Source organism: Camarhynchus parvulus, chromosome 28, assembly GCF_901933205.1.
Source record: "Camarhynchus parvulus chromosome 28, STF_HiC, whole genome shotgun sequence".
Lineage (NCBI taxonomy): Eukaryota > Metazoa > Chordata > Aves > Passeriformes > Thraupidae > Camarhynchus > Camarhynchus parvulus.
In genome coordinates, this window is record NC_044598.1 from 2,724,222 (window position 1) to 2,742,193 (window position 17,972).

Consider the following 17,972-nt stretch of genomic DNA (forward strand, 5'->3'; position numbering starts at 1 on the left):
AGCAGGGAGCTCAGAGCACACGCTCCCTCCCTCTGGAACACCATGGGGCACCACAGCAGGGCCTGATTGTGCCCCCCCTGCCCGAGGTTCCATGTGGCAGCCCCAGGGCTGTGCCACAGCTCACCAGGACACCTGACACGATGCCAGCCCCATCCCCTGCCCTGTCCCGTCCCTGCCCAGCCAAACAAAAGGCACAAGTGGTGCTGTGTGCTGTGACCCAGAGCAGGCTCAGACAAGATCCAAAATTCTCGTGAAGGAGATGAAACCACGCGTCGATTTTTCACCAAGGCCAGGGCTGTGAACGCCTTGCATAACCCATTTACGGGGCACAGCAAGGCACGGACACTGGCAGGAGACCCATCCACCACAGCACCAGGCTGTCAGCACTGCCACCAGCCCTGCCACCACCTCCCTGGGCACAGGGGGGCCACCCCAGCCGTGCTCCCCCTTTGCTCCATCTCAGAGCAAGGCCGTGGTTCAGTCGTACCCAGAATGAAGCCCCTCAGGCCAGCTGGGAGCTCAGGGCAGCTTCTCTCCACCCCACGGGCTCTGCTGCCTCACTCCAGGGCAGGAATGCTGGCTGAAGTCCCCACCAGACCCTGTCCTGGCCCCAGGGCCCTGCTCTGTGCCCAAAGGTCTCACACTTTGCTCTCTCCAACTATAGAGGGCAGAAAAAAACCCCAAATAAACCTAGAAAACGTGCTTGGAGAAGTGTGAGACACACAAACAGCAGGGCCTGGGGGGGCTCCTCGAGGCTGGGGCTGATCCTTGGCCCCACAGGCACAAGAGCTGTGGAGCAGGGCAAGGGGAGACTGTCCCACAGAGGAAACCCAGGCTGCTGCAGGCTCTGCAGAGCAGGGAACTCCCCTCCTGAAGGCTTTACACCCATCGAGCTGCATCGCCTCAGCAATTAGAGGGCAGCCAGAGCTGGCACCAAACCCAGACACAGCATCGTGCTCTGCAGCCCAGAGGGTCAGACAGAGACCAGAGTCCAGAGGTGGAAAAAAGAGAGAGGAATCATCTTTATTTGTGAAGTGTTAACAGATGGAACAGTTCAATGCTAACCAGCAGTAAAGGTGTTAGACTCCCCTGAGCACCTGTCTGCTCACAGGCCCATGGCTCAAGCACAAAGCACAAAGCTGTGAAACCTTAAAATCACCCCCCCCAGCCCCAGCTCAGCCTGCCCCTCCCCACTGCACAGACATGAACAACCCATGGAATAAGTTACAGCAATCATTTATCCAGCATCCAGCTCCTGGCTGCACAGTAACCCAGAGCAGCTTGGCAGGAGCTGACTGGGAGCCCCGGCCAGGGAGAGGTGCAGCCTTGCTCCTGGTGATGCACTGGGAAAGACACAAAACCCCTTCCTGAACCCTCTCAGGTCATCTCCCAACAGCCACCAAAGCAGCTCCTCCCTCACCCCCACAAACAGGTGGGACACAGCTGCATTCCCACCCTCCCTCCCCACTCTGAACCAACATGAAATAACCTAGGACAGAGACAATCAAGAGACCTAGACTACCAGGAACAAAGGATTTACACTTACAGGTAGAAAAAACCCTCCCACGACTCTTTAAAAAAAAAAAAAAAAAAAAAAAAATGTATTTTATATTCTACAATTTAAGTTTCCTTAGAAAGTGAAGTAACTGAATCTCAAGGACGCACTAGAATATTCCATGGTGCTATTTTACCAAAAAAAAATTAAAAGAAAACATAATTGTCCAGACGAGCTCTTCATCTACACGTCACCTGGCAGGAGAGAAAGAAAAGCCAGTTAGATAAACTGCAGTGGGCTGGTAGAGCTGGGCCAGAAGGGGCTCTGGCTTCTCCCAGAGAGCCTCAGCAGGGTCAGACCTGCTGCTCTTGCCCCAGGCTCTCACCTGGCCCTCCCTCAGTTGGCGTTTCTCTGGCGGACGTTCTTGTCCTTGTGGTTTGTGGCATTGCTCTTCCTGGGGAGGGAGAAGGGAGGTGAGGAAAGGGAGAGCACAGAGTTCCCCCAGCAGCGCCCCTCACCCATTAATGGCCAACAGAGGGTGCAGATCAGATCCCAGAGCAGGGTCAGACTCTGGTGCCACCCCAGGGATGTGTGGGGACATTCAATGAACCATGGGGGGACATCTCCCCCCACTGAAGATTATCCCACGCTGTCGCAGACATCTTTTATGAAAAATCTTTTCTTTAAGATTTTTTTCTCCCTGAGCAGCTGAGAGGCTTCAAGAACAAAATGTAAACAATGATTATCTGCTGCTGTGGAATGCAACAAGTAAATCTTAGATTAGCCCATGTTGGATGTTTGTAATTAATGGCCAATCACAGCCCAGCTGGCTCAGACAGAGCACCCGAGCCACAAACCTTTGTTATCATTTCCTTCCTCTTCTATTCTTAGCTAGCCTTCTGATGAAAACCTTTCTTCTATTCTTTTAGTATAGTTTTAATGTAAAATATATCATAAAATAATAAATCAAACCTTCTGAAACATGAAGTCAACATTCTCATCTCTTCCCTCATCCTAAGACCCCTGTGAACACCACCACACCAGCCAGCTTTTATCTTTACATATAAAGCTTTTATCTTTGCATAAAGCTTTTATCTTTGGAGCAGATTCCCTGGCTGGATGAGATGTACCAGTAGAAATCTGGCTAAACAGGAACAGGCAAAGGTACTCACAGTGGTGCAGAGCCTCCATCATCATCTTCACAATGAGGACAGCACAGAAAAGAGAAAACAAAATACAGTCAGGGAAGAGGACATACAAAGTGACCTCTGCTTCTCCTTAGAGCAGTGGGAGCTGCGCTCCAGGCAGCCATTCCTCACCACCTAAAACTGGGGAGGGTGAGATCAGCTGCCCTGATCCACCTCCTGTGCTCACCCCCAGGACTTGGGATGGCTCCCAGCCCCCAGCACACTCCCAGCAGGTAAAGGGGAAGCCAAACAGGATGTCTCAGGAGCGAGGCTTTAAGCAGCAGCAGCAGCAGCAGGAAGCCCTCCCTCCCTCCCCACACGTTGTGCTACCAAAACAAACACTGCACACCACGTTCTGAGCAGCACGGCTAAGGAAACACCTCTGCCAAGCCCTGCAGCCTTTCACCAGCTCCCTGAGGTCTGCCACCCCACAACAGGAGGCTCCAGGTGTCTCCTTGGCTCTCCCATCACCTTTTCTCCAGCCCTGGGTCCCCTGGGCACCAGGATCTGCCCGTGGCTGGTGAGAGGACAGGGACACACAGCTGGAACTACCTTTACTTACCACGAGAGGTGGCACCCAGCAGCACAGAAAGGAAGAGTGGATAGGTAACACCAGCAAGGATATCAGCCCTAAGACAGGTCAGACTGCCCCCACCCCATCCCAGCAGGGTCCAGCTCACAGAAAGTTCTGGGGGGAACGTGTTCTCTAACACACCCAAGATAGCTCAGCTACCTTTGGAGGCATAAAAACCAGCAGGATGGCTTCTGTTGCAGTGTTGGAAACAAAAAAGGTTTGATAAAAGGCAAAAGAACAAACAGAGGAAAACTGAGCGAGGTGCAGGAGGTTCTTGCTCCTGGTAAAACACCTCACAAAAACCATTAGTTTATTTGTTCACTTCTATTTCTAGTAAATTGTCCAGGCAGGACTTTTTAGTTTCTGTCTTTAAGTTTGAGGTGAAGCCCCCCAGGCCTGTGAGGTGGCTTTTTTCACCTAATGGAGGAGAGAAACTTCTGGGCTTCTTTCCTTTTTAAGGGGACAAAAGATAGTTTTGTCACTCCATCAACAGGAAGCACATTCCTATAGGAGCTGGCACAGACAAGCCTCACTGTCACCCCTCAGGAGGGGCAAAGCTACAGAGATTTTGGGGCAGAAAAAAACAAATTATACCAGGGAAGTAGGGGCAAAGCTACAGAGATTTTGGGGCAGAAGAAACCAAATTATGCCAGGGCAATGTAAAGCCATGTGTGGTTACCAAAGGGGTGTGATGCTGTCTCCTCATCCATGAGCATTTGGGAACTTGAGCTGCTCTTGGCAAGGAGCATCAGAACATTTCAGGACATTCACCTGTCTGTCACAGCATCTCCTACAGCTCTGATCACAACGTGGTTTTGCTAGGAGATGCAGCTACAGCATGTTTAGGACATCAGGGGTGTCAGAGGGCAAAACACCTGCTTGTGAAACTGCCTCTGGTGGAATTGCAAGCCCTGCAATCAGGGCAGGGATCTGACATTTATCCCCTGTGCTGCTCTGCTCCTGAGCCTGTTCCTGCAGGGGTCCAGGGGCTCTGCAGGGTCCCGGGCAGGAAGGATGCAGAGAATTCACACTGCATTGTTAACTGCATCAGATAAAGGAGCTGACACAATGCAGATCCTCAGCGATAAGGAAAGGGAGGAGCTGCTGCTTCCAGAACAGATTAAAGATAGCACCGGGTCTTTGAGATCCAGGATGTGCGGATCTGATGACCCAAAACATCCTGAACTGAACACAAGTTTTACAGAGCCACTGACACAGCTCTGCAGCACCACAAAAGCTCTGGTAACTTATTTACAAACCACCTTGTCCAGAGTGGGAGCTGCCAAAGCAAACCCAGCCCTGCAGACACTCAAGGAGAGGAACTGGTGAGACAAAGGGTCAGGCTGACCTGCTCAGAATCCTCTCCTGCTCCAGATCTCACTGCAGCACTGCCACAAACAGTGCAATTCCAGCAGCTTCGTGGCTGAAGCACAGACTGGTTCCTCAAGTGCCCTCAAACCACCCCTGCTCTGAGAGAGGGACCTCAGAACCCCCTGCAAGCTGCAAACCCCTGGATCTTCCCGCAGTGTTTGGTGTGATTTCAGGGTTTACCCCAGAACCTCGGGTCCCTCCCCTGATAATTCCCTGCCAGGTGTGTCAGTCACCTCTCCTTTCCCCTCCCAGCACTGTCTGTCAGTCCTGGCATTCCAGAAGGGATTAGCAGATTCAAAGGATGCCCTCTACCCCCGGAGTATGCTGCGCAGAAAAAGGCACCCAGATGTCTGTAACTCTTTGTTTCTATTGTCTCATATTGTCCTAATCCAAATTGTCCAAATTATTATTACTCTAATCATATTACTATTTTTATAGTGTATAAACTATATAAATTCATAAAAAAATATATATACACTATACATAGTATATAAATTGTCCAAATTATTATCACTCTAATTATATTACTATTTTTATAGTGTATAAACTATATAAATTCATAAAAAAATATATATACACTATATATAGTATATAAATTGTCCAAATTATTATCACTCTAATTATATTACTATTTTTATAGTGTATAAACTATATAAATTCATAAAAAAATTATATACACTGTATATAGTATATAAATTGTCCAAATTGTTATTGCTCTAACTATATTACTATTTTTATAGTGTATAAATTATATGAATTACAAAAAATATATATACACTATATATAGTATATAAGTCGTCCAAATTATTATTACTCTAATTATATTACTACTTTTATAGTGTATAAATAATGTAAATTAGAATATATATTTTATATAATATAATGATATAAATTAGAATATATTATATATATTCTATATTATATATAAAATATATTATATATAGAATATATTATATAAATTAGAATATATATATCTAAATATATCTATTCTACTTTATATAATTTAGAAATTTTATAGAAATTTTATAGAAATTTCATAAAAATTTATATATGATATATTATATATAATTTATATAAAATATTATATATATATCTCTAATTTATATAGCTATAATTTATATATATAAAGTATATATATATAAAGTATATATATAAAGTATATATATATAAAGTTTTATATAATATATATATATATTTAAATTTTTTAAATTTTATAAATATATATATATATATTATATAAATATATATATATATAAAGTATATATATATAAAGTATATATATATATAAAGTATATATATATATAAATATATATATAAAGTATATATATATATATATATATATATAAATTATTTATATAATATTTTTTATTATATTATATTAATTATTAATTATTAATAAAATTATATATATAAATTATATATATAAATATATATATATATAAATATATATATAAATATATATATAAATATATTATTAATATATTATATAAATATATATATATAAATATTATTTAAATATTATTATAAATATATTTATATATATAAAATATATATAAATATATATATAAATATATAAATATATATATAAATATATATATATATAAAGTATATATATATATATTTTAAAAAGTATATATATATATATTTTAAAAAGTATATATATATGTATATATATATATATAAAAAGTATACATATTAAACTTTTAAAATTTGAAAAACAAGCGACCGGGCTTTTTTCACCGAACCCAGCTGCCTCTTACCGTCAGGAACCTCGTCTGGCTTCCTCCTCTTCTCGTAGATGAAGATGATGGTGACCAGGACCAGCACCTCCGCCACGATGCCCAGGAAGGGCCAGAGGGCGGCCAGGCGGCTGCGCACGCGCAGGTTCACGGTGGCATCGCCCGTGCCCAGCGGGTTGGTGGCGTTGCAGAAATAATCCCCCGTGTCCTGCTCGATGTCCAGCTTCAGGATCCTCAGCTCCGTCTTGTTGCCGCTGGACTTGATGATGTATCTGCCAGAGGCGTTTTCCAGGCGCTGCAGGGAGGAGGAATGGGGAAAGAAACGGGGATTTATAGGACTGGGTCTTGGCAAATACGCAAATGAATACTCTGTTATGTTAGGAAGTTTTATGCTGTGTTGTGAAAAATGATTGGCTCAAGTTAAGCTGCGTGAAAAACGTGTATTTTATGATTGGCTCTTCACAAATATTACAATGAATACTCTGTGCTATGTCAGAAAGTTATGCTGTATTAATATCTTTTAAGTAGCATGGTAAATACACCACTACTTTAGGCTGTAGTATATTATTATAATATGCTCTGTATACTTACATAGCACAATATTAAAATAGAAACTATGCTATGTAAGATACTTGTTGTAACTAGCTCAGTGTAAAAAATGTGTTTTTATGATTGACTCTTTGCAAATGTTCAAATGAGTACTGTATGTGTTATGTTAGAAAGTTATGCTGTGTGGAAAATGGGTATTATAGGATTGGCTCTTCACAAATATTAAAGTGAATATTATATGTGTTTTATTAGAAAGTTATGCTGTATTGAGAAAAATGTGTATTTGATGATTGGCTTTTGGCAAATATTAAAATGAATACTCTGTGTGTTATGTTAGAAAGTTAGCCTGTATAATTTTCTTAAGTAGTGTGTGTCCTTTTTTGGGCTTATTCTGCCCAGAAAAAGATACCTGGACTGTCCCTAACTCTTTGTTTTTATTGTCTCATATTGTCCTAATCCAAATTGTCAAAATTATAATTACTCTAATTATATTACTATTTTTACAACCATTCTATTACTATTAAACTTTTAAAATTTTAGAACAAATGACTGGCATTTTTCACAAGGAAGAAGAGGGATCTCAGGGTGATGGGTTTCTCTTTGAGCCAGGTTTTATGAGCTTTTAGAGAACTTATAACACTTGAGATAGCCCAGCCAACCCAAATGGTTTAAAATTAGCAGGATGGCTTTTGAGGTAGTGTTGGAAACAGAAAAAAGTTTAATAAAAGGCAAAATAACAAAGCTCTTACAGAGAAAAGCTGAGCTAGAACACCCCACAAAAGCAATTATTTCCTTTATTCTCTTCCTTTTCTAGTGAATTCCCCAGGTGGGACCTCTTGGCCTCTGTCCAATGGACAGCCCCAGGTGTGAGGTGAAGCCCCAAAGTTCCTATGAGGTGTCTTTGTACCAAATTGGGAGAGAAATTTCTGGACATTTTACCTTTTTAAGCATTCAAAGAATAATTTAGTCACTCCATCAACAGGGAGCAGTGTTGAGAAACCCCTTTTCTGGGGAGCACTGAGCTTTGGAATAATTCTGGTGCCACAAGGACTGGGCAGGAGGGGAGAAGAGCAAACCACAGCGCTTACCCCATGCCCACTTTTGTGCCAGGACCAGGTGGTGACAGCAGGGAAAGAGGGATTCTTGCAGGTCAGCACCCCTGTGTCCCCCTCATTGCCATGCTCTGACTTCTTGTATGCTGTCACCTGGGGGGGAACTAGGCAAGAAAGGGGAAAAAAAATGTATAAAATTTGGACATCTCATTATAGAAATCACATATTTGTGCTTCCTGCAGCTCACCTCAACAGAATCAGCTACCCCAAAAATCTCAGTCAGGTTGTTCTTCTCACTAGTTTGGCATTTTTTAAAGAGGGAAGTGCTTCAAGCTGCTTCAGGAATGGCTGAAACAGATTTGTGCAGCAGGCTTTATCCCTCTATCCATTATTCCTGTGGGAACATGCCCACAGAAGGGTGGTTTAATGCCAGATCTCAGGGCTGGGAGCAGCTTTTTCAAGCTGAAAAGACACTTTCTGCTTTAAAATCACCTTTCAAGCAGAAGTTCAGTTGTAAATATGTGTTCCAAATGCATCTTGTTGACTTTCCAAGACTTGTAAATAGATGGTGCTGTCAGTCAGATATACTTTAATGATAAAACTAAAAACTCTATCAAGCACAGCAGCATGATGCAAAATCTTCCTAGGGAGTTTTTGGGTCAGTTAGAAATGGGAATTTCAGTATAAAAGTAATGCATCTGTCAGCACACATAATGGGAGGCCAATTTGTGGGAATTTGATTGTTTGCATCATGTATGAAATATAGAATATGCAACAAGCTATTGCTTTTTAAAGTGTTTTTTTTTAAACACTTTTAAATTAGTGTTTTGTAAAGGCCTGGTTGCAAATAACTTGTACAGTGATTAATTCTGAAATATAAGCTTTTTATTTAGTCATCAACCTCCAGCAAAGTGTTCAGGAGGTCACAGCTTCCCCTCAGACCCCAGGAGCAAAGAGAAGAAATTACCAGAGATATTCACTTGTCCTTTGATCTGCGGGTTGGCTTCAAAGATGCACTCGTAGATGCCAGAGTGCTCCTCCATCGTCCCCTCAATTCTGCCAAAAACAGCACTCAGGTGAGCACAGCTTAACAGCAAAATTTAACTTATCCAGAGATTCTGACCTCCACACTCAGGGAATCACACACCCAGCAGCATCAGCAGCCTCCTCCACAGCAAATTTCTGTCACTACAGGACACGAAAGAACACGAGCACACATCGCTGCTCTCAAGGTGAAGAAGAAAAATGAAGTTTATTTTCTGACTTTAACATTTATAGTTTTTTAAAAGTGGCAGTGGATTGGAGGGTGACAGTGCCACCTCTCCAGTGACACTGGTCAAACCAGCAGTCCATCAAATTTCTCCTCTATAAAAGAATGCAAAACAATAAGTTATTTACAGAAAGTGTGTGAGGAAGTTTGCTACAAGAATGTAAACATCAGAAGGGTTAGAAAATCTTAAAAAATCAGGGTGACACCCCCAGGGCACTGGCACAGGTGTGAGGTGCCCCCATGTCACTACAGGACACAAAACAACACGAGCACACACACCGCTGCTCTCAAGGTGAAGAAAAAGGAAGTTTATTTTCTGACTCCAACATTTACAGTTTTCCAAAAGTGACAGTGGATTGGAGGGTGACAGTGCCACCTCTCCAGTGACACTGGACAAACCAACAGTTCATCAAATTTCTCCTCCATAAAAGAATGCAAAACAATAAGCTATTTACAGAAAGCGTGTGAGAAAGTTTGCTACAAAAATGTCAAGATCAGAAGGCTTAGAAAATCTTAAAAAAAACCAGAACAACAAATTTCCCCCATTCCAGCAGAACATTTATCTATGTTGCACTGTGTACCTACAGCAAGCCAAGGCTCCTCACACACACTGAGGGTGGCAGAAGAGGGTTTCATGTTCACCATGTCTGTCAAGTTCTGATCACTGCTCCAGCTCAGTGAAACACATGGCAAAGATCACCCAGGCCGTGCTGCTTTGGGTTGATCCCTTCACAGAGAAAAAAAAACCTCACATTCTCCTTCCTGTAAAGCTGCTGCAATGAGATTTAGTGGATTATGCAGCCCTGCAACAAACATCCCATTCTGCTGCTCAGTAATACCCACTCGAGGGAAGGGGCCCACACTTTGTCCCATGGCTGCGCTGGGACAAGGAGCTGTTTGTTAATTCTGCCCTGCACGGCTCTTCCCACTTCCAAAAACCACTCAGCTGAGGAATTGAGGTCACACGAGGGAGGCCGGGTTATAAATACTTTAATCCTTGTTCAGCTCCCTGTTGCTATGGGGAGACAGGCACGTCTGCAGTGCCACACAAAGGGACATGATGCCTCCACAGCTGCTGGGTCACTGCCAGCCAGGCCTGAGTGTAATCAGAAAGGAAAGCTCACTGCACTGCCACAATAAGGCTGCTATTCCTGCCCCCAGCTCCTTCTGGGACTCTGGGAAGGGAAGCTCCAAGTAGAAACAACATGTGTCACTCTGGTTTTTTTAAAAGATTTTCTAAGCCTTTTGATGTTGACATTCTTGTAACAAACTTTCTGTAAATAACTTATTGTTTTGCATTATTTATAGAGGAAGAGAAATTTGATGGACTGTTGGTTTGTCCAGTGTCATTGGAGAGGTGACACTGTCACCATCCCACCGGCACTTTTAGAAATCTATAAATGTTAAAGAGTCAGAAAATAAACTTCCCTTTTTTCACCTTGAAAACAGCAGCGTGTGTTGTTTTGTGTCCTATAGTGACAAACGTGCACTGGAGCCTCTTGCTGGTGGCCTGCCCAGAGCGCTCCTTCAAAGCTCTGGAACACTGAACAGCCAGAGTCCAGCTGAACACCTGCTTAAAATCAGGAAATCTCCTTCTAAGAGGATATTTGTGGCACAAAACTGCCCCTTTTCTCCGCCCATGAAGGAGAGTGCTGGGCCTCACCAAAACTCTGCTAGCCCCACCCCTGCAAGAACTCAGCCCTGGTTCCAGCTGACAGCAAACACCAGCTGCTTTCTGGGATAAAAAACCTGAGGTTTGTTTTTGTGCCCAGGTTCTGGCCTTGCCCTGACACTCACGTGTAGCTGGTAGAAGCACCCGAGTTGTTGTCCTCCTGCAGGGTCTTCTCCTTGTGAATCCACTTGTGGCCAGTGATGGTGAGTTGTGGTGCAGATATGCTACAGCTCAGGGTCACCTTGTCAGCACCCACAGTGACATTAGTAGCAATTTCAGGACCTGCATTGATAAAAAAATTGGATTTAAGTTAACCCAGGGTACAGCAGAGCTGATGTGGTGCCCGAGAACCTGCAATGCAAACCCCACAGAGCTCCTTGTCTCTATTCCCAGCTCCCACTTACCTGCACACAGCTCCCTACCAGACCTGGCCAGCACCAGGGTGTCCCAAGGGCAGGTGAGCAGCCCTGGGGTGGCCCTGCAGCTGCTCCCCCCAGGAGCAGGCTGGCTGCTGCGTCCTGCATCGCTGCAATCTCCATGTCCCTGCCACGGCTGCAGCCCCAGTGCTCAATAAGCAATGGAAAAGGTCACTCTGAAGGGCAGAGCACGGCTCTGCTGCTGCTGGGAGCCACCACAGAGCTCCTGTGTCAACACCTCCCAGCACCTGAGCAGCTCCAGACACCTGCAGGGAGCACAGAGGGCAGCAGGAGCCTCTGTGGTAAAGGGGGAGCAGACAGGGTGGTGCGGCAGCCCCAAAGGGTTTGGTGAGAATGGCTCCAGGGAGAGCACACAGCCGTGGCTCCCAGAGGTCCTGGGCCTCCTCCATGTGCCAGGCAGCAGTAAATTATGCAAGCTAAGATGACTCAGGCATTTCTACTTGTAGGAGGCTGTCCAAGAAGGCAGCTGCCATCAGCAGCACCACTGCACAGCCCCGGTGCCACTACAGCCCCTACCCTCCCACCCCATCTCTTGCCAGGACATCTTGCATTTCCTCCTATCCAAATTCCACTGGAAGAAGGGTCCTGCTGGAGCTCTGCACTCCATTCCTGCTGAAAAGGCAGCTCTCCTAGCTCCAGCACTCACAGGGAGACCTCAGCAGGATTTTATCCCCCTCACAAGTTTCTAGCTCTGGAAGCAGCCTGGGCGCTGCAACACTCTGTGAGTGGGAACCTGTCACAGACATCTTTTATCAAAAATCCTTTCCTTAGGATTTTTCCTCCTGAGAAGCTGAGAGGCCTCAGGAACAAAACGTAAACATTGATTATCTGCTGCTGTGGGATGCAACAGGTGGATCTGTGATTGGTCTCGTGTGGATGTTTCTAATTAATGGCCAATCACAGTCAGCTGGCTCAGACAGAGAGTCCGAGACAGAGCCTTTGTTATCATTCCTTCTTTTTCTATTCTTAGCTAGCCTTCTGATGAAATCCTTTCTTCTATTCTTTTAGTATAGTTTTAATATAATATATATCATAAAATAATAAATCAAGCCTTCTGAAACATGGAATCAGATCCTCGTCTCTTCCCTCATCCTCAGACCCCTGTGAACGCCATCACAGGAACCCAGCCACATCCACAGGACAAGCAACACCACCAACACTCAGGTGTCACACAGACACGGCCATTTCAAAAACGGTTGCATCTCAAACCTCAAAGCAAGATTTGTTTTTTTCCCCCACCAAGAGTCTGGGTTCACCAGCACGGAAGCGAGCTGAAAGCAGGGCTGCTGCAAGGAGAAGGAGCTGGATGAGCTGCAAGGAAGGGCTGCTGGTCAGTGGTGGTTGGGGAAGAGTCGACCACAGAATGAAGGCTTGGGGACAAGCAGCAGCTTCCAGGTTCTTTGGCTCCGGAAAAGGCGCGGGATGGCCGGAGGGCGAATTTTTTGATCGGGGAGAAGCCACAACCCTTTTTGAGCAGCGGGTCAAGTCACAGGTAGTGGTGGTGGTTGGGGGGACATCAACACAGGGTGGGAGTCTCTGACTTCTACAGCTGGGGTGGGAGGGTGGGGAGAGCTTTCAGGACACGGGTGCGGGGGTGAGCACGGCGGGAGACTCGAGACACCGGTGTCCGAGCAAAGTGCCAAGGCCTCGGCGTGTGGCCACTCACGTTCGATGACAAAAACGTTCGCCTGGGAACGGATCCACTTGACTTTGGGGCTCTTCGACAAGTGGTTGCGGTCGGGGTCGTTGCTGGCCCTGCACTCGTACATGCCCGAGTCGTCGGCCGTGAGGTTGGCGATGGAGATGGTGCTGGTGGAGTGCAGGTTGTAGGTGGCGTTGATTTTGACACGGTCCTGCCGTGCGCCATCCCAGAGCTGGGCATGGGTCTCATTGGGGTCGTTGCCCTCAAACCACCACTGGATCTCGGGGATGGGATTGCCAATCGCCTCGCAGTACAGCTCCACGCTGTCCTGAGCCAGTCTCTTTTGAGACAGCGGTGACTTTATAAAACCAGCTATGAGTTGGAGAGGTATTAGTGCAAAGTGTTAGTGCAAAGCAAGAACTCACCTTCCACCAGCAAAAACAACACTCTGCGGCTGAGAAGAGGCTGCAGGCTGTCTTCCACATCAGTGTGCTCATCCCTCCCTCCCCTCCACACTCTGAGCTCTGCCTGGCTCGCTTGCATTCTGCATCTCCACTGCAAAACCAGCACTCAGTGCGTGCCACTATCCAAATTGCAAAACCAGCACTCAGTGAGTGCCACTATCCAAACTGCATCTCCCACCTGCTGTGAGGGACATCCCAAGGCCCCTAAGCACGATAAAACCACTCAAATTGTGTTTCAAGGGCTTATGCAGCCCCCACATTCCCCAGCCTGTGCTCTGGCAAGGTGCTGCACAGGTCACATCAGCGTGGAAGGCTGGGGACAGCAAGGCAGCAGGACCCTGAGCCCTCTCAGAGCCAGTTTAATTAAGACAACTGCAATGAGAAAAGAGCTTCAGAGAGCCCCTGTGGCTCCAGGAGGAACGTGTCTGTTCCCCCTCAGTGCACAGCCCCGGGCTGCCCTGACTGTAATTGGGAGCTGGCCGGGGTCCAGGCCCCCCCTTGCTGAGCCATGGCACAGCCACACGTACCAGCCACAGCCACACGGACCAGCCCACACCCTCCTTCCATCCCTCAGCCCCCCAAGGTGCCCAGCAGGAACCCCTGAGCACAACCCCGAGGTCAGAACTTTTTTTGGGAGAGGCGAAAATTCTCGCGGACCGCAAGATGTCACGAGGCAGGTGAGGAAACGTGTAAATTTGTTGTCATACAAACAGAGAAATCTGATTTTTCATCTCAGGCGAGACCAGCCTGCAGAGCTGAACTGGCAACCAACACACCAGAGGCACAGGCAGCAGCTGCAGGATGGAATTTGGGTGTTTTTCACTCTGCCCTCGCAGCCAGAGGGCTCAGTGCTGGAATCAGCCAGTCCGAAGGTTGGTTCCTATTGGAATTAAATACCTGCAGTGCAGCTGCCAAACAACCCTGGGGCTCCAGGGCAGCAGCCCCAGCCTCAGAAGCCCTTCCCAGGGCAGGCAGGAAGGGAGGCTCAGCAGCTCCACTTGGGGAAAAACCATCAGGCACAAGCAGAGCTCACTACGTGACCCACCCCAGCCAGATTTCAGGTGGAGTCGAGATTGAGACACATCCTTCCTGTACGAACAGGCATCCCAAGAACCTTCCAGGAATGAATTTGCTCAGTTAAAAGCACTTTGTGATTACACACAACCCTCCACGGATGCACCATGATGTACAGGCACAGAGGAACTGGGCTTAGGAGAAGTTTTTTGGGGGTTTTGAAAGCCTCAAGATGTTTTAACAGGAAATCCTAAGAGGAAGAAATCAGTGTTACAAACCCAAGCTTGCTCAAACTCAATAAAGACACAAGTTAGCCCATAAGCTAAGCTTGACTCCTAAAGAAATTAATTCCACATTTTTTTAAGGGAAAAGTAGCTTTTCCTACTCAAGCTTTGAAACTCTTGAGGAACAAGCAAGGCTGAAAGAGAAAGGATTCCTCGTTGTGGGGTGACTCCTAGAAGAAGGCAGACACGGATTTATCCAAGCAGGAGGTTCAGGGGCACCCAGAGATGTTATGGGATGGGGCTATCAGCTCGGTTCCACCCCCAGAACCATGCCAGAAGGGTTTTTTTCCACACCACAGACCTGTGATCAAACACTCCCAAGGCTGCCAAGCCCTGGAACTGCCCACAGCACTTTGTGTGAGCCCCGTCTGCTCCGAGCGCAGCCCGAATTAAAGCGGGAGCTGGTAAAGATCAAGGGGTTTTACAGCTACAAGGTGATTACTGTACGCTGACAAAATAAGCTCTGCAAGGTTATTTGCTCCGAGTTCGAGGGTGCCTCGTGCAGTTCAAACAGGTTAAAAGGCTCCAGCAAGCAGCAGCAAGCACCACTCACATTCCCATGGGATTAATGCCCTCCCTGGGCTCTCTGGGCTGGGGAAAATGCCTGTGGAGCCCGAGGCACAGGAGAATGGCCAGCACAAAACCACTGGGATCGATCAGGGCTGCTGCCACATTTCCCAGCGGGTGGGAGGCTCCAAGTGGGGCTCAGCTCCCAAAGCCCAGGGCCGAGCCCGGATGCCTCCCCGGGCACAGCGTTGGTATCTGAGCCAGCAGGACAGCAGGGGAGGCAGAGAGAGCAGATAACATTCTCCAGAGTCACCTTCAAACTAAAAACAACCTCTCCCCCCGCAGAGGGAGGAGTCCCCGGGGTGTTCACAGCAGTGGGACGTGCTCGGGGTGGCAGAGCCTGGCCAGAGCCCCGCTGGGTCCGTGTTCCTGCCCGGCCTGAGCTTTTGTTTCTCGGTTTGGGAAGGGGATCGTTGAGGATCTAACCCTTTTTTTGCCATTTAAAATAGCTATAAAAGCTGCCCTTAAGCTTTGCACAGCCAGGTCAAAGTCAGGGTCCCTCCCCCTGAGGCAGGCACAGAGTCCAGGCACAAACTGACCCATGCTCTGTGGAGCGAGCTGCTACCCAGGCTGCTCCATAAAACCAAACCTAAACATTGCTCAGAGGCCAAACCCCACTCTCCAGCCCCTAATCTCCATAAAACCAAGCCTAAACATTGCTCAGAGGCCAAACCCCACTCTCCAGCCCCCAGTGTGCTCCATAAAGCCAAATTTAAACACTCCTGAGAGGCCAAACCCCACTCTCCAGCCCCTAATCTCCATAAAGCCAAGCCTAAACATTGCTCAGAGGCCAAACCCCACTCTCCAGCCCCTAATCTCCATAAAACCAAGCCTAAACATTGCTCAGAGGCCAAACCCCACTCTCCAGCCCCCAGTGTGCTCCATAAAGCCAAACTTAAACACTCCTGAGAGGCCAAACCCCACTCTCCAGCCCCCAATCTGCTCCATAAAGCCAAGCCTAAACATTGCTCACAGGCTAAACTCCACTTTCCAGCCTCCAGTCTGGTCCATAAAGCCAAACCCCGTTCTCTAAACCCCACTCTGCTCCCTGGAGGCACCAGCACAGCTCCGCACCAAGCCCAGGCATGGCCAGGCAGGACATGGGCATTACACAACTGATGGGCCAGCTCGGTTTTTCCAGGGTTTTTCCCATCCAGGGCAGGAATTGCCTCCTCCCCATCCCACTGGTGCCAGTCCAGGCTGGAGGGTGATGCCAGGAACCCCTCAGAGCCAGAGAGAGCGGGATTTGGCCGAGCTGGGCAGCTCCAGGTGATAAATGTGAGGTTTAGAAGGAGAATTAAAACGCTGCAGAATTAAAACGCAATTCTGTAAAACGAAACTATTAGAGCACACGCTTTCCATGATCCACCCACTCCTTCAGTCTTAAGGTTCGGTTCCACCGGGCTGAATTAAGTGCGAATAGGGTACAAATTGTTTAAGAATTCAAAACACCGAGCAGCCAGCACCGGCGACCGAATCGAGCCTCTTCCATCCGCACCTGGGGCACGGGGAGAGCCCGGCCGGGTTCGCCGTGAGCTCCTCCCAAACCTGCGGGGGTGAAAGTGGAGCCCAGCCCCGGGCAGAGCTCTCGGTGCCCACCGGGGCTGCAGAGTCCCAGCCCCGGGCAGGGCTTTCGGTTCCCACCGGGGGCTGCGGAGCCGCCGCCCCGCACCGGACCCGCCCCACGGATTATCCCGAACACCTTTAGGGTTTTTTAAAGCCCGGGAGGGACTCGTTGCTGCTCCTCAGCCGCGGAAACCGGAGAAGCGGCTGCGGGGAATAAACTCCTGGGTGCTCCTAAGGAGAAAACAACCCAGCGCGGTCCCGGGCGCCGCTCCGGTTTAAGAGATCACCGGGCACGCGGCGCATCCTCCGCTCGATCTCCGGGAGTGCCCGACGGCAGCACCGAGCCCAGCCCGGCCCGGCCATTCCCGGATAACCCCAGGGCGCCTCCGTTCCCCCGGCCCCGCCCGCCGCGGACGTGCCCCGCCGCAGGCGCCCGCGCCGCCGCTCCTCCCCCCACGCCCGCCGCTCCCGGAGCCGGCCCGGAGCCCACCCGCGGGGCAAGGATCCCGCCAAGGCCCCTCGGAACCCCCGCAGGACGCGCCTCGGTCCAACCCCCCCCCCGGAGCCCCCCGCCACGCCGGTCCGCCCGAATGGATCCCCCCCCAGCCCGGAGCCATCCCGGCTCGCCCCGGTCCGGTCCGTACTTGTCCCCGCGGCGCCGGCGGCCATCGAGCACAAGACGAGCAGCGCCAGGACCGCGCGCGTTCCCGCCGCGCCCGCCGCCATCTCCGCACGCGCCCCCGCCGCGCCGCGCGCGCGCTATAACCGCGAGCGGGGGGCACCGGGGGAGGCGGGGCCACATAGAGCATCGCCCCCTCGCCCCCTCCGCTCAGCCAATCGCACGGCGCTGCGCCGCTCAGACCCCGCCCATTCGGCGCGGCGCAGCCAATCAGAGAGGAGATCGCACCGAGCGCCTTCTCCTCTCTCCTGGCCCCGCGGGCCGAGCCGGTTCGGGCCGGTCCCGCCCGGCCACGCCCACTTACCGGGACAGCCAATGGGAACGCGCGATGGGGGCGGGGCTGAGGGTCCCGGGGGTGCCCCCGGTGCAGCCGCTGCCCCAGGCGGGTCCGGGAGCGCGGAGGGACGGAC

General features: G+C 48.6%; 1 protein-coding gene across 2 annotated transcripts; it reads right to left on the reverse strand.

Moving 5' to 3' along the window:
* Positions 1–998: 998 nt before the first annotated feature.
* On the reverse strand, positions 999–17,661 carry BSG (basigin (Ok blood group)). 2 transcript variants are annotated; one of them, XM_030966833.1, is made up of 9 exons: positions 17,528–17,624; positions 13,013–13,360; positions 11,035–11,191; positions 8,935–9,023; positions 8,004–8,131; positions 6,388–6,661; positions 2,668–2,692; positions 1,881–1,949; positions 999–1,749 (listed from the first exon to the last, which is right to left on the reverse strand). In XM_030966833.1, the coding sequence occupies exons 1-8, from the start codon at positions 17,607–17,609 to the stop codon at positions 1,892–1,894; spliced, it is 1,161 nt and encodes a 386-aa protein (XP_030822693.1). In that variant the 5' UTR covers positions 17,610–17,624; the 3' UTR covers positions 999–1,749; positions 1,881–1,891. The 2 variants fall into 2 exon arrangements, with proteins under 2 accessions (XP_030822693.1, XP_030822692.1); XM_030966832.1 differs by lacking the exon at positions 13,013–13,360 and having other exon boundaries at positions 17,528–17,661.
* Between the last annotated feature and the right edge of the window lie 311 nt (positions 17,662–17,972).